Below are 16,117 nucleotides of genomic sequence, written 5' to 3'. Positions count from 1 at the left end.
CTTCGGTTGAGACGAATGTGCCCACCTTGTCCGACAGGGCCGGCGTGGCGCTAAGGTGGGACCTCCGACCACCCGGACCGACTGACACTCCCCGGTGCGGTATCACGCGATACCGCGGTCCACTACCATACAAAGGCCTTCGAAGACTTCAAAGGTACGTCTCCGCTCGCTGTAAATTGGGCGCCGCCTAACTACCACGTGCCTGCTCCCTGTCAGCTCCAGCGCAAAGGGGAGTAAATTTTAGCAGGACACTCACCAAGGGTGGTTATGTGAGTGTTACGTTGCGGGTAACCTGTCAAGGACCTCGACTCATCATCATGAATAGCTGTCATACTTCATGCCACGCCACCAGCACCGTCCATGCAGTCACTGTGTGAGACTCTCCGGGGCTGGGTAAACCTTTCGGAAAACGTGGTGCTTAGCAGACATGTGAGCCATTCATCTGACGCCTTCCATATCTCCGCTCATGCTACTGCTTTGCCGCCAATCTGCACGTCATGTCTCCCACCTTGCCGTCAGTGTTTGATTCTTGCACCGAACCGCCACCACTACATCCTCTCTCCTGCACGCTATCATCCTCCTAGGTACGCAAGTAACTCCCTCATGACTTCTCCTGGTGCTCGCTCTTCTGTGGTAGCGATCGCGCACTTGTATACCCGAGCTTTGCGAGATAAGACTTCCACATCTTACCGAATAGATGCAGGCCACCTGAAATGTTAGCTGACTAGTCACGTACGTGGCTCCAGACATCTCAACCACAGAAGCATGGCGCGGCGTTGACCAAGCTTGTCAGCGGTTCCCTACAGACCGCTGGCTGATCTTGAGCCGAGCCGCTGCCCTCGCGATCTATCGGACCGAGATGCGAAATCTGCAGCGCCATACATAGCTCATGCCGAGACCTCCGCAGCTATCTGTAGGAGCACGTCATCTCCACCGACTTCGTCCAATTCGAACGGGGACGATGCGGGCGATCGGGATTTAACACAGTTTGCATCGGGTCCCCGCTACGGTCCTGGAGACATTCTGCCTTTCGCATGGAAGGAGGTTTCGGGTTGTGTTCAACCATGCCTACCGAGCACGTTGCATTGATTGAATTCTCATTCCCACTAGCGACGGTCACTGCGGCTGGTTCTACTGTGATTCTCCACATTTTTCAGCTCCGCTGCAGGCCGTAGCGCCCATCTGCGCTGGAAGCCTCGCTCTCTGTGCATTGGGTCAGTGCGCCAGAGTCGGACGATCCCCTCGTTCCAACTGTGCAATACTTCAGAATCGCATGACAATTCTACTGATAGAATGTCAGCGACCCTGAGTGTTGACTGTAGGCCGTACACCCAGCTCACCACGTTACGCTCCGTGTACCGCATTGTGACCGCGCTTCAATATTCTCCCAATATACGGCATGTCGTCACTGTTATCCATGATGCCAATGAGACTTCTTTGAGTTCATAAACGCTGAACAAGGTGATGAGTCAAGTGGTACGTCGTTTTTTTTTTTCAACTTGAGGCATCCTCGATAGATTGTTCAACCTCCCTGGTGAGGAGCATTCAAGCTAATTTGCAGCTGCAGATACTTAGTTCTAGTCGTAGATCAGCGATGTCATCAGGTTGCCGAAACGGCGGAACGCCGCTCCAGCCCTTTCCCCGCCTGCGACCACCACGTCCACAACTTCGAAACTCCGATTATTATCGAGCGGATCGCTCCCAGAATTCCATGGGAACATGGTCAACCTAATTGTATGCACCCTTTAGACCATAAAGTCTTCGCTTTAGAAAGCTCCTGACAACCCTCGTGTTCATGATAGATCGCTTCCCGTCTCCTTCTCGACCACAATGCTGGTGGTTCATGTCAAGAGAGGACCTCCGTTGCTCCCTTAGGCTTTCTGCTGGCCTGCTTAATAGCTCTAGCGTAAGTCTGATCGAATTGCTCATAGTGGCGCTTGACTGAAGGCTGGATTCTCCCGCCGTTGATAACGGGATATTAAGAATCGATTTTCGCAACATGGACCGGGGGTCCGTGGGGGGGGAGAGCTTCGAAATCCTAGTACAGCATTTGACACGCACACCGCCTCATCGAAACGTGACATCGACCGAGCCTCCGGCGCTCACCTTATGTATAAGGCCGCAACAGCTTGCCGCGGTCAGTTGCTACCATCCGTCCCACCGTTTCCGTTCATTCCCGAACATGGTCCTCGAGCTCCCGACAGAGGTTGTAGACGTGCTCGTCTCATATGTCGACGACCGGCATACGCTCTGTAGTTGCTCCCTGACATGCCGCCGTTGGCTCCCAGCTAGCCGGTTCCAACTCTTCCGAAACCTATCCATCCCGAACCGGACCAGCTATGACATCTTGGTGCGCCTCCGAGATGCTCCTCATATATCTCGCTCCTTCGCGAATGTTTACTCGCTGCAATTGTGGGAGGATCAAGAGAGGCCATGGCTATACCTTGTTCCTCTCATCTTTGCGCGCCGCCTTGAGCACGTTCGCCTTCTTACGTTGCTCAGGTTCCGGTGGCACGAATTTCCCCTCCACCCCAGCTTCTTTACGATAGGCGTTTCTTTGACGTCCATAACTTCCCTTACACTTGTTGGCGGTACCTTCTACACTTTTGCAGAGTTCCGCCGACTAGTTTGCGCATTCGGCCATCTCACAGAACTGATTGTGGAGAGAGTAGCATGGCGAAATCCTCCTATGTACTCCCGCTGTGCCTATCATGCGATGCTCCCCCGTCTGCAGCTACTGTGGCTAAATTCGGGTTGCGAAAACACCGTCACTGCACTGGTGAACTGGTTACTGTGCACGCCATCCTCGGGCAGCGTCCGAGATCTCCAACTGGGGAACTACGGCACCCAGAGTGTGGACGACATGCGTGCGGCGCAGAGACTTACTGCGGTTCTGGGGGCAGTTCTGGAGAATTACGAATTTTCACTCCAAGCCTGTGCTATAGGCGCGTTTTTGCTCGTTGCATGTGTTCTTCCCTGAGCTAATACTTACACACAGGCGACATGGTTGATCTGGCGCACAACACCTCTCTCAGGACCTTGCACGTTAGAAATGTCGATCTTAACTCCTGCGAATTTCTCATGCTACTGCTCGGTCGGCGGGTCTACCCTGCGAGCCTCGTTCATCTGTCGTTCGATCTCTACATCGCCGCACGAGAATCGCTGGGGCCGTTAGCGGCCTCGTGGGCTCAGGTCGACAAAATCCTTACACGGGAGGCGTTCTCGTCGCTGCAGATGGTCACAATCTGGCTACGTCAAGTTCCTCCCGCTAGTCCTATCGGGTCACTTGTCAACGACGTGGAAGGGTGGATGCTCGCGCTGAAGTCTCGGTGTCTGTTGCACGTCAAGCCTTGGTGGAATCTGCGGAACTAGCTGGAATAGGGCTGTTTCCTCAATGCCTCGAACTCCTCGCCTTCAACGCGTTCCCGGGACGGAACGCGGAGCTTCTTCATTTTCCTTGACCCGGCCGCCTTCTTCGCTCTCCTTCGCTTATCTCTGTGGGTCCAAGTGTATCCTCAATCTCATAGAGGCAAGACATGCTCGTTAGAACGTTGCCATGGAGCGGATGTGGTTTTCAATGTGGTTCGCGCATCTGTTTGGGGGCGCGAATCTGTCAAAATGCCGACCACATTCGCGCGCTCGCACACTGGTCCTAGCGCCGTTCATACTGGTGAGGAGAACAGATCATGCCCCTTTCAGCTCTCTGACAGAAATACACAACACCTAGGAATTTCCTCTCCCACATTGCCTCCTTGTCACCTCACAACGTGCTATCCCGGAAAGGGAAGTGCCGCAGGGCTACGATAGCCGTTCTTCCCGACAGCACGCACTCCGAACACCACATTGTCCTTCGACTCATCCACTGTGACCTTGCTCACCAAACCGACTGGGATCACGTTCGTCCAGAACGGCTCTATCGTCGGCCTCCACAGCACCTCGTATCCCGCCAATCCTACATCACTCCCAAGCTCCCACGAGAGCGTGCTATTGTTCGTCAGGACCGCTGTGTCGATAGTGACGTTCTTCGGTGTGCCCGGAGCCTGCGCGAGCGACCACAGGGCCGCACCATTGACCTTCGCGACGCGCGCGATGAAGTCGAAGTCGCAGAACTCTATGAGGTCCCCGAACTGCTGGCCGGTGACGGGGTCCACGCGCACGTCTTGGTGCTGATGGGCAAAATTCTCGTGGGGCTCAGTGAAGCGCGCCGCGGGGAAACCGCGCTCGAGGAACGGCTCGTGGTCCCCGCCGCGCAGGAACCGGTCCAGACGGTAGATCACGCGCACTGCAGAAGCACGGATCAGGACAGCGGCGGAAACCTACAAGCAATTCACGCACCCTTCATCCCCGTGGCATCGTTGGTCGCAACCTCGTGCACGAACCGCACAAGTTCGCGCGCAGGGCTGTCGTTCTCCCCTCCGATGGACTCCAGAGTGGAGATTTGCGAGGCGTCGCCGGAGGTTGGGACTCCCTGCCCAAAGAGCCGGATGCTGAAGGGATCGGTCGTACCATCATCTCCCTTCGAGCTCCCGACGATGTCGTTCGTGAACATGCCTTGGACGTCGGCGCCTGCGTCAAACAGGACCTGCGCGAGGTGATCCGAACCGTACAAGCCCTGCTCCTCTCCAGCAACGGCACCGAGCACGATCGTCGCAGCTGGCGGCGGCCTCTGGGACATGATGCGCAGAAGCTCGAGCACGACAGCGACGCCTGACGCGTCATCGTCTGCACCCGGCGCGTCGTCGGTGAAGTTCATGATGTCCGTGACGCGCGAGTCGTAGTGGCCGGTGATGACATACATCCGGTTCGCGTCGGACGCGCCGTGGATCGTCGCAACAACGTCGCTGATGTTCGTCGGGGTCGGGATACGGCTCGCGGGCTGCTGGATGTAGCTCGGGATAGAGATCGTGATGTTCGTCCCGCGCGCTGCGCCCGCCGCGATGCTGCGCATCTCCGCCGCGAGCCAGTCGCGCGCTGCACCGATGCCGCGCACGGGGTCTGTCTGGCTGGAGAGCGTGTGGCGCGTGCCGAAGGAGACAAGCTTGGTTATCGTCGCGTTGACACGCTTCGGGTCGATCTGGGCGAGCATGGCTCGCAGCTCCCCGGTGGGAGCCTGTGGGACGAGGGGGCTTCCTGGGCCTTTCGGCCAGATGTCGGTCGACGCACACTGGCGGGCGAACAAGGGATTCACTTGGGATGCCGGCGAAGTCTGGGACTGGCTGGAACGTAGTGGGTTCGCATTGGCGAGGGAAACGGAGAGGACGAGGAAGAGAAGACCTTTGGCGATGTGGGTGAGTTGGAGCGAGCGAGGGAACATCTTGACGAGTTCTTGCTCTGTGTTCGCGGCTCTTGCACCCTGTTGACTATTTATTCGTTTTTGCCTCGGACACGTTCTCTATCGTGCGGTAGTGCAGCGGCGCGGAATGTCCTCAAGCCGTCCCGCGTCCTCCTTCTCGTAAGTCGCGCGCAGTCCGAGACTGGAGTAGCATATGGTCGCTGTCGCTGATAGAACAGGGTGCCGTCGGAGAACGATTGAAAAAATGACCTCGTACCTGCTTACGGGACGAGCGGACCCTGCGACTGTGGTCATGGGGTAACTTCGAAACCATGCGTGAGTATGCAGTAGTACCATTGGCTATTGACATTGCGTTGGATCTGATCGGGAGCTATCCTCTAAAGATAAGCGGCATGAAAAAAAGAGAAAATACCCACTGGACGTGAGACTGGTTCAGAATATCTCACACCACCCCAGACTATGTGGATGTAGCAGTCACTCTCGCGCCATAATCTCGAGGAGCACGTACGAAAATACACCTAGTATGTTTCTCTTCTTCTACATTCCTGCTTAGATAGCAACATACATAGATCGTGCACAGCAGCATGGTTCACCAAGGCATAGATCGGAAGCCACTGTGACTTGCTATTGAAGCTCCGGTAGTCAACTATAGAAGGTGTCAGCATCCAAACGGATCACAAAACATGGAAGGGACGTACCGCAGTGTGTATCTGCTTGTGCACCAGGCAGAGATCTTCACATTCGAAGTCAATAAGGGACATATGATACGGCAGGAGAGGGAGGCACGCACAATCGACATACGACATAGCAGCATTGTTCTGGTCCTCGACAAGCATGTCACTGAACTCGATCTCTGCGCCGTCCATGTTCTGACGGACAACGGTGAACTTTGGCGTGTACCCTCGCTGAGCGAATCGATGTGCCAAAATGTTCCGGACTTGCGTCGACAGTCGAGTAGGAAGCTCAGGGAGACATAGCTGCCAAGTGCGTCAGCTATGTAGCAGCTCGGAAGAGGGATGTCAACGACACTGACCATGTGAGGGTCGATCTGCATGATATCGTCAACATCGAGCAGGTCCTTGAGCAGCTGCGGCGACACGCTTGCCCCAATCCAGAGCATCATCGCATCTTCATTGTCTGTACGACTATTTTCAGCACGGACCGTCTTCGGGATGCACGGCATACATACCGATGAGATACACTCCATGCGACTCCATGAATAGATGACTAGGTCTCATGAGCGAAGGCAAGTCGACCCGGCCATTGGCGCCCGGAAGCGCGATGTCGTCGTTCAGGTCGTGCAGGGCCAGCATTCGGGGATATAGATGCTGCATGACACTTCGGGCGCTCATGGCGAAGATCTTGTGCGCATAGTAGTTGCGGACATCCGCGGTGACGCTGCGACCTGCCCATACGTCGGAGATATAACATATAGCAAAGGCATTTCAACTCACCCTTCAGCGGTTTCGTCTTCATCATGGCTAGCAGATACGCCGGGAGGGTTCGGAACGCTTCGGGAAGAAGGAGCTAGGAGGACTGTAAGGTGACTTGGTCGCTGAGTGTTACTGGGGCGAGCGTACCTGTGTTGGGACCGCCGATGCAGCACAGAACTTGCGGTAGGCATACAGGATGAGAGCACACTTCTCCGTCAGGGACTCATGGATCTGAGCGAACCGATACGATGGCAACTTGGCAATCGCTGCTCATGGCATCAGTATGAGCTCAATCGAGTGAAAACTAGACCTACATTCCCGTATGAGAAGCGATACAGTCGCGTCCATGTCGGCATACTGGAACACGTTCCCGGCCAGGGTGACCACCCTGAGCGCGAGATTGTGCACACGCACGCGACGCTGACCTTCTCTCGTTGTATACAGAATAGCGGACTGGATGAACGCGTACTGCCTGTCGTCCAATGTCCGAGCATGTTCAAGAGCAACGACTATGGTCTTGTCGGCGTCGATCGTGCCGAATTCGAGGTCCGCAGCTGCACTCTCGAAGAAGCTGCCGTATTGCTTGGCAACTCTCAGACCTGTGCGCCGTAAGTGACAACAATCCTAACATGCGGCGGAGTAACTCACCAACAGAACATCGTACTCGCATAGAGCCGGAGTACACCGTTGTTCGCGAGACCAATCGTCGGAAGTACGAGGCAAAGGACGGTGCATCTCTGACAGGGTCAAATCTGGGGAAGAAATAGAGCTCGCCTCCACTCAGTGATGATGGCAGGCCTGCCAAGTAACCGTTGAGCGACATCGTTCTTCCGGGTAAGATGCAACCTACCTATTGAAGCAACATCGATTGGCCTGGCCGGTCCGAGGAAGATGCTGATTCCAACTCCCTCCGCGGCGCATTGCTCGCCGATGTCCTTCCAGGTCTCTTCACGGGGTTCAAACAAAGTGCGCTCCTTGTCTGTACCGTAGAGGCTCGACTCATCCACCAAAGGTTCGAGGGCGCCAACGCCAATCGTGGGTATCGAACTGGCGAAGACAACAACTTGTCCTCCTCGACCTGTCTTCGCGTACCCATCAGCGTTAGTACTATATTTCAATCAAATGGAGGCTCACCAATGCAGCAAGACTTGCGGAGAGCGCTGACCCTAGTGCAGCTTCAGTGTCGAACATTTGTTCGTGTCGCGTGGGTAACGCCGTTAGCAGCTTAACGATAGCATCTCTGGAGATGGACTTAGGTGCTTGCACAAAGCATATACCGAAGCTCGCACCTTGACTCAATGGGGTCGGCGAAGAATCCGGTTGTGGACGGTAGGAAGACATCATCTACATCCGGGACGACCAACATAGGAGGTTGTCCGACGATTTCTGACTAGCGATGGTACCCGTTATGCGACAAGGTGATACGGCACTTGAAGGAAGACTCACGGATAAATTATAGAATTGTAGTGTCCGATCGTAAGCCAAGATAGCGATGCGACTAGATGGGGGAAAGCAAGGGATTACGCTGTCGTCGTGGCCATAAAGGAGTTCGAGTAGCACGTTGCAAGCAGTCTGTAAGAAGCCTAGGCGTACTGCGTCTTGGGAGACGTCGAACGCAAAGACATAGTCCATGGGTGCAGGTTTGCGTCTGCTGTTGGAGGAGTCGGGCAACATGGAGCAGTAGAGCGGGCGTATATGAGGTGGGGGATGAGGGGCCCAGTACTCCTCGGGGACAGCGAAGTCGACGGTGCCCTTGTTGAGTTCGGGGCGTTGCAGATGGTCAAGGCGGAGCAGATTGGAATCAAGAGCGCAATGGTACTCGGGCGCAACTATGCGCGCACTCAGTCTCAGAGGGTTGTGGCAGGCGGAGATGGAACATACCTTCTGTTTCGTGGTTGCAAAGATTACACTTCCATCGCGCGCCGTTCGACACCCATATGCACCACGGATTGATGTACCCTCTACATCTCTCACACCGCGCAGGGCCAAGGTCTCCGGTCTCGACGAGAGGGACAGGCTCCTCACGGGGGTCCTGGTCCGCGAACGGCTGAATGACTGCCGCTATGGGAACTTCGCAATCGGAAGCCAGGCGCGAGGAGCTGGGCATGTTCCACGTCGACATGCGAACGTATCGCGGAGACGAGTTGCCTGCAATGGTGGCTCGTTATGCTTCGGATGACCGGGTGCAGACAGACGCATGTACGCACCCTGGTCAATAGCGACATAGTCCGTCGTCGACAGTGGCGCATGCTTCCCGGGTAGCGTCGGATACGGCTCCTCCTCCCATTTCTCCCTGTCCAACTCGATGGCGTCTATGGGCGAGGGTATTTGGCTCGGGTCGATGGCGGCTCGCAGGCCTTTGTACGGCGTCCCTGCGCTATGCGGGGGTTGCGGAATGTGAGAGCTAGTACCATGGGCGTACATGAAGCATAGACGGGAAGGTATCCAAGATGTGAAGAAGAAGGGATGGTGTGGGGGTTGCTGGACCTCCTCGTCGTCAGCCGCAGCGAGCTCGGGGCCAGGCACGGCGAGCGCGGATTTCCGGATGTGGTCATTTGTTTGGCAACAGCCTCTGGACCAAACAAATCTTATGCTGCGTACCAAAATGGCAGCTGCATTTGCTTCTTCCGCGGCCATCAAATTTCGTCCTCGGGTATTTTCGATCTGCCTACGGGAGACAGAACACCTCCAGACTCCACTAGATACACCATGGACAACAACGATGACTTCTTGAGCGATTCGGCGGCTCTGTTTGGAGAGGAGCCTCTTGATGACGGCACGATCAGATATGGACCACTTACGCTGACCGTCGCCCCGAAGGTTAGACTCCAAAAAATACGTTAACTGTCTCTAACACATTGACAGCTAGGAAGGAAAGGTACTGCACGACTATGCTAATGTCATGCTTGATCTCTGAGATCTCGACAGGCCAATACTCTCCTGGCGGATCATCTGTTCTCGCCATCGCTGCTCCTCGCAGAACTCATCGAGAGGGAGGTGATATCACTGAATGGGAAGACAGGCAGGCTCTATTTACTGCTCCTTTTGACGGCAATTATCTGACGGCCAGACCAACGCAGTGATTGAACTCGGCGCAGGATGTGCCCTTCCTTCCCTCCTCTCGGCGACACTCGCAAGTCCTCCGTCGCTGGTCGTCATCACTGACTACCCCGATGAAACGATTTTAAAGAACCTATTCTCGAACGTAGATCGGAACAGGCCTTACTACAACCCGGGCTCGACCGTACGTGCCCTTGGGTACGAATGGGGACAAGATACCCGCCCCCTCCTGTGACTATCATGTCCTTTCGCTGCGGTTTATGCCCGACGACTCATATTACTTTCAGAGAAATTCTTACTGGGGAGCCATCATCGATGTCGGATGGACGCTTTGACGTCGTCATCATGTCCGATCTGCTACACTTCGATCAATCGCACGACGTGCTCATACAATCCCTCACGTCGCTGCTACGCAAGGACATATCTGCACGCGCGTATGTTGCTGCCGGCAAGTACACCCAGCCGCATGTTTGTGACAACTTCGTGAGGGAAGCGCAACGAGCTGGGATTGCCCTCGAAGAACGCGAGGTTGAACCCGTATGGCACGGTGCGCTGGAAGTATCGGGAGGTGGGCTGGATCGAGAGCAGCTCGGCGTCAGGAAGGGTATGTGTAGGTGGTGGATTGGAAGATGGAACAATATGTAGCTAGTGGTTGTTTGAACGACTCGGAGACGACGCCTCGAGCTCTTTCCAGCGTCCCGACATGGTGGCCTTGCAGGTAGGTACCCACGTCGAGAACATGGCTGCTCAATGTTGGCGTTCAAGAGAGGCGACCCCTCCTTGAAGGTCGACGGTCGACGGTGAGCTCGTCGACAGGCTCCGACTGGAGAGGTGACCTAGACAAAGCGGGTGATGGGAAGGACTCCCGGATCTCCCCTGTGAACATATGTGCGCTCTACGACGACACGGGTCCTCGAGGATGATGAAACCATCAAACCTCACGCAGGATGTCATACTTCGATACCTCTGTTATATATGAGTGCCCAAGACATGCAGGAACAGAGACAGGGGCCGAACAAGAGAGACACCAGCCAAGGACGAGCGACGAGACGAGACAGGGACGGGACGAGCGTTACTGCTACAGGTGTAAGGGTATAGGAACCGACGAGAGATGGAGGTGGAGAGATATAGGCGAGATCGAGGGATTTTGAGCCACGAAACCACAATTGCAACAACATGCAAGACGAATGCTACCGTAAGACCAATGTCTACCGCGCGCGCGGGAGGTGGGGAAGAAGGGCGAAGGGTGAAGATGATGTCGGACAGACATTGAAGAGGACACGCGGGGGGAGGGGAGGGAGGAGATGAGGGGAGATCGGGGACGAAGATGGAGTGTAAGATGAACCAACGACGACAAGCTTAATGATACTGGATACGCCCAGCCTCAAGCGACGAGGATCGCGGAGGGGATGAAGGGGGTGAGAGGCAGGGAAAGAGGCCGGGCCACAGTATCGGAAGTGAAGGATCCCATGAGAACAACAACGACCAGTGAACGGGGTACGAATAAGCGGATGGATGCGAGAGCAGCAGGGGAGACAGCCAGAGATAATAAGCCGACAAGACTCAGATACATACATACGTTGTGGTACACATAATACAGCAGCGTGCAGTGCCATATGTCATCATCATTTCATGCAGTCATGCAGTAAAGGCACACGGGCATGGCGAGCGTCGCGGTGGCAGCCGGAACCACAGCCGCTATGACGACGCAGATACGAGCGTCGTTTTGAGCAGCACAGGGCGCGCCGTGCCTGGGCTCGACTCCGGAGTGAGGGGGCTGGGGGTGAGCGTGCCGGTGCTTGGCGAGCCGACGCTGAGGCTGAGCGGGCTATCGGCGTTACCTGCGGGAGACACCGGACTCCGACCCAGCTGCGATGGTGGCGCCGAGTGCAGTGGTGGTGGGGTGACGGGGGAGAGACTCGCGAACGATGTAGGGGAAGGGTTCCACGACGAACGGTGGAAGCTTTTCTTCTTGCGCACGCTGGCCTTGTATGCGGCGCGTATCGCGGCGGTCGCCTCATTCGTGATGCTGAACACGCTGCCTGACGAGGCCGAGGGCGCAATGGACGCGACACTGGGTGCTCGAGAGTGCGGATGGGTGAGGTTGGACAGCTCCAGGCGTGGGGGCAACGCCGCAGTCGTTGGTGACATGGGCACAGCGGTGGGCTCCAGGACCGGGGAGAACACAGGGGATGGCAAGGACGACTCGCAGCTCTCATACTGACTGGGTGTCGAGGACTTCGACGAGGACGAGGACGTGCTCGGCTCAGCGCTCGAGAAGCGATGGTGAAGAGGGTGGTAGCACGGGGGATAGAGCGACTCCTCAAGCATACGGAAGGACTCGGGGAGAGCCGGTGGAAACGCAGTCAAGAAGTCATTCGGGGCTTGCGACGGCCAGACTAACGGGGTACCTGGCACTGCCGGAGACACCTCTTGCTCCGCCGCGAGCTCAACAGCGCGACTCTCCCACAAGGCGAGGTTTTCCCGGGTCTGTTGTGCGAACTGTTGCATAGCTGCCAGGCACCACGTCAGCGGCGTCGACGCACGATACATACAGAACCGGTCACCTACATGGTATCCCTTGAGCGACAAGCTCGAACAGCGGGCGCACGAACGTTGTGTTGAACCATATCTGACAATTCGCCTCGCCGACGCGACTATCTGACGGTTTCACAGATGGAGGAAGCTGGAGATGCTTCTCCAATAGCAGCTGGCTGCTCCACTCCGCCTCGAGCGCTGCTGCCCAGTGTTGCGAGACCAGATATGGGCGGCTCTGTGATCACGTTAGAACACACGACGTTAACACCTTCTGACTAAACTCACCGGGTTGCTGATGTCCGCGCACTTAATGAGGGCTTGACACACGAGTATGCGTCTCTTCAGCTCCGGGAAGTCGGCTCCGGAGACCAGGCTCCGGAATTCGGACATGAAGTCGAAGTGAACTCCCATGTCGGTAGCGAGAACAGCACCAAGAAGCAGCTTGCGAAATGACGAGCCAGAAGGCAATCGATCGAGCAAGAAGCCCAAGTTGTTATGCCGCATTATCTGCATGATGAGCGAATAGTGCATCTGTTCCAGCACAGACTTGTCATCGTAGACCACGGCAAGGGGTGTCTTCGCATTCCGCTATATGGGAGCAAGCAGTGTGAGCAAGAAGCATGGTGTGATTACATCGCCGGACCGTACCATGAATGCATTCGTGAGACCAGGGTGGCCCACATCGTGCCCAACTGCAGCAATATATAGCGCGAAGAGGTCCTCATGTGTGAGGCAAGACACAAGCGGATCGCATTCATCCTGATTTCGTTCCCATGTTCGGCCGCCTTCCAGCAAAATGGTGACGGAGGGGACCACGCCTGACGAGTACAGGAAGAAATACACCGCCTGGAAGACATCGAGCGCGTGCAGGAAGTTATGATAGGAGTTCCCTTGTCGATAGAGTTGCCTCAGATGTTGCAAGAACGCTGCCAGACAACCTGGAGAAGAGGCTGTCAGTATGTGAACGGTCCTAAGCAGATCGCCAAACGCGCAATCAAATTCTCGATCGAGTTTCAGAGTTTCTCAGTCAGGACAGCCATGGGGACGGCGAAACTTTGGATGCACGTTGCCGTGCCCTCAATAGAAGAACCATCTCCACGCACACGCGCTGCAATCGACATGCGCAACTATTGCGTATCGCCCCTGCTCAAGCATGACGCCATCTGCTGGACGTCTTGGCAGTGAGCGGTGAACTGCACTGAGATACCGCCTCATGAGTACAGTACCCCTCCCCTCGATGTGATTGCTTCCCTTCTGCTCAAAGGCCGCTGGGTCTGTACGGTGAAGTAACCGTCCCGGCTTGAGGACGAGACAGACCAAGACAGCGGGTACCTGCTCGGAGCAGACGCTCTCATTGTCTGGGGGGGCTGACATGTCAATCCGTCGAGCTCCAGCCTCACCATGCGTGCAAGGCACTTCTTGTGGATACCCAGCATCCCCGACCTGAGACATAGTTACGTCCAAACAACGTGGGGGCTGTAGAACAGAGGAGAATGCCCGCTCGCAAACCAAAGCCTGGAAAAGTGGCTATCCCAAGGGCGCGGAGAGGAAAAGCACGTTGGCGGGGTGCACATGAACCATATACTTTGGGCAGAACCGTAAACCGCACACGACTAGCGTGCAGAGATGATGAAGGGAACGGAAAGACAAGACAAGACTCACTCAATGGAACGGCGACGGTCTCGTACAAATGCTCTATTCGATAGAGCGCCTCGAAGAGGATGTACGAGCACGCGATAATCTCTTCCTCGGGGAGTTTGTGGGGCTCAAAGTGCCACGAGCTGAGGGAATGTATGAGACGCTCCCGGGTTCCCTGGTCCATGTCGACAAAGGACGGTCTATCGCCGGCTGGTAAGCATGGCAAATGGTCGATTGCAGCGAGAAGACGTACACATGCTCGCCTTCCTGGCTGACGATCGTCTCGGTGTGCAGACGAACATCTATCAAGACCTCCGCATACCTGATAGCGTCCCAGGCATGTTGGAGGGGGCTTCTCCCGTCAGAACATGTCACGCACCTGGTTTCACCGCAGTCTGTTTCCTCCCAGCCTCCCCAACCGTGTCCACGTCCCTCGTCGCTGAGGGCGAGCGCGAGCCCGCCAACGTCAACACTGCGGCGACGACCCATGTTGTCGTTCATGTCAGGAGAGAGTGGGGAGCGTGGGGAGGAGGAGGACGGGGAGGACGAGCTTGGGAGGATGAGCGGGGGCAGTTGAGGACGAGCAGCTGAGCGTGTGAGAGCTCTGGGCACTGGCAGTGACTGTGCGATCCGTACCACGTGGCCAGTCTCCGGGCGCTCCGCCAAACCCTAATCGCAAGCGCGCGTGCCATCACCGTTCCGCCACCGTCTCGTCCGGGAACTTGAAGCCTGTCTTTGACCACGACCACTCGCCCAGGCCAGACTCCGGATGTCTCTCATCTTCACCACAACTATCGAGAAACACTGGCACGATATTACGGAACTGGTCTGTCGCACCCGGTACGAGTTTCCCGACTAACCATTCCAGTGACAAGGGCGTGTCGCCACATGTCTCCTCCGGGTTCATTGCGAAGAAGCCCAACATTGTGGCGGCAGCTGCTAGCGGTGGCACCGGTGCGTACGTCTCCGTTGGTATACGTCGGAGATACGCCCACCGTGTCCGCCGACTGGCCTTTGACGACTCCCGGAGCTCCTTCATGCTCAAAAGGGGCGTTCAGCGTGGTCAATATGAGAAACGCGAGTCACGCACGAAGATTTCACGATGCGCAAAATGATTGCAGGCAGCGTTGTGCGGGGTTAGTTCCTTGTCATCTCCGCGAGCGGCCGTGGGGCGATCGATGCTCTCGCGGAGCTGAGAGATCTGCATTAGCGCCGATCCTTGGCCATACGATGGTTATCGCGTACGTGGGCCTCACGCTGGACAGGAACACTTCATAGAAGGGCTCCTGAAGATCATTTTCTTCTGCAACCGCGTTCGCGCTAGAGTTCTACCGTGCTGCTGGGTACATACGCTCGCGCCACTCGTGCCTTCGCGAAGGCCATCCATCCTCACAGCTCATATACGACTTCCAATGGAACGCCCCTTCCCGTAGACGAGTCGCTATAGCGGGACATGATGAACACCGGACGGTTCTTCATCTAGTACGCACGGGCACCACTCGTCGTGTTCCTCGATTCTCCTAATCTCCGCGTCGTACTACTTCACGCAAACCTCATCGTAACCATCTCTTTCTATATCTTGACATCCCAGCCCCCGCAAACTGTTCAAAAGTCCGACGGCGCACGCACCCGCTATATCCGGCGCACAAGTGCACCCGGCCCTTCCGGATCCGTATGTGTCGATCGCACCGAAGACACAAACCCGCGAGGGCTTCAGTTCCCGCTCATGCGCGCTATCCGAACTCTATCTCTACTGATTGCTCTTCTCCCGCCGGCCCTGCTTGCCGCCAGCAGCTCTCTCGTCTTCCAAGCCTCCTGTCCAACGGCTTCTGCCTGACATCGTGCGCAAGTGCCGTATGCCCAGGGCACTCACGCACACGCACGTACGACCGATGGTATCTCAAACTCTGATCAACGCGCGCACAAGCCACAGTACGTCGCACCAACGCACACGTATCTCAACCTACGGCTCATCCTCCCTCACGTACGTTTCCTTCCGTGTCCCCCCATACCTACCTGAGGCCTGAGCGCTCGGCCGTCATTTGCATGCTCCATCATCATCATGATAATGGTGGTCTTGACATCGAGCCTGACACGTCCGAGGAGCGCGTGTGTCGGTGTCTGCGCTGCTCGGATCGGACGCGCAGCCTCCAGC

At 56.2% G+C, this 16,117-nt stretch overlaps 5 protein-coding genes across 5 annotated transcripts; 2 read left to right on the top strand and 3 right to left on the bottom strand.

Annotated features, from left to right (window-relative positions):
* The first annotated feature begins 1,446 nt into the window (after positions 1–1,446).
* On the top strand, positions 1,447–3,464 carry L226DRAFT_43954 (uncharacterized protein). Its single transcript, XM_067674804.1, has 5 exons — positions 1,447–1,476; positions 1,605–1,734; positions 1,803–1,906; positions 1,984–2,945; positions 2,999–3,464. The coding sequence occupies exons 2-5, from the start codon at positions 1,720–1,722 to the stop codon at positions 3,370–3,372; spliced, it is 1,455 nt and encodes a 484-aa protein (XP_067535971.1). The 5' UTR covers positions 1,447–1,476; positions 1,605–1,719; the 3' UTR covers positions 3,373–3,464.
* Positions 3,300–5,314, bottom strand: L226DRAFT_579864 (Zn-dependent exopeptidase; the record flags this gene model as incomplete). Its single annotated transcript, XM_067685537.1, has 3 exons — positions 3,300–4,282; positions 4,336–5,164; positions 5,252–5,314. The coding sequence occupies 3 exons, from the start codon at positions 5,312–5,314 to the stop codon at positions 3,771–3,773; spliced, it is 1,404 nt and encodes a 467-aa protein (XP_067535970.1). The 3' UTR covers positions 3,300–3,770.
* A 568-nt stretch (positions 5,315–5,882) lies between these two features.
* L226DRAFT_462172 (sec24-like protein) lies at positions 5,883–9,150 on the bottom strand (the record flags this gene model as incomplete). Its single annotated transcript, XM_067675707.1, has 15 exons — positions 5,883–5,939; positions 5,992–6,026; positions 6,084–6,270; positions 6,327–6,430; positions 6,483–6,698; positions 6,748–6,820; positions 6,874–6,992; positions 7,041–7,325; positions 7,375–7,524; positions 7,577–7,808; positions 7,861–7,966; positions 8,016–8,116; positions 8,173–8,555; positions 8,608–8,874; positions 8,934–9,150. 15 exons carry the CDS (start codon positions 9,148–9,150, stop codon positions 5,883–5,885), a joined length of 2,532 nt encoding a protein of 843 aa, XP_067535969.1.
* A 212-nt stretch (positions 9,151–9,362) lies between these two features.
* On the top strand, positions 9,363–10,584 carry L226DRAFT_43845 (uncharacterized protein). The gene is made up of 5 exons (XM_067674791.1): positions 9,363–9,546; positions 9,596–9,604; positions 9,655–9,748; positions 9,807–10,017; positions 10,074–10,584. Exons 1-5 carry the CDS (start codon positions 9,436–9,438, stop codon positions 10,429–10,431), a joined length of 783 nt encoding a protein of 260 aa, XP_067535968.1. The 5' UTR covers positions 9,363–9,435; the 3' UTR covers positions 10,432–10,584.
* A 900-nt stretch (positions 10,585–11,484) lies between these two features.
* L226DRAFT_462067 (HD-domain/PDEase-like protein) lies at positions 11,485–14,463 on the bottom strand (the record flags this gene model as incomplete). The annotated part of the gene is made up of 7 exons (XM_067675696.1): positions 11,485–12,299; positions 12,358–12,559; positions 12,610–12,912; positions 12,973–13,262; positions 13,987–14,162; positions 14,216–14,284; positions 14,342–14,463. 7 exons carry the CDS (start codon positions 14,461–14,463, stop codon positions 11,485–11,487), a joined length of 1,977 nt encoding a protein of 658 aa, XP_067535967.1.
* Positions 14,464–16,117: the final 1,654 nt, after the last annotated feature.

Source organism: Lentinus tigrinus (assembly GCF_003813185.1).
Source record: "Lentinus tigrinus ALCF2SS1-7 unplaced genomic scaffold L226scaffold_10, whole genome shotgun sequence".
NCBI classification, from domain to species: Eukaryota; Fungi; Basidiomycota; class Agaricomycetes; order Polyporales; family Polyporaceae; genus Lentinus; species Lentinus tigrinus.
This window is presented reverse-complemented; position numbering and strand designations above follow the sequence as displayed.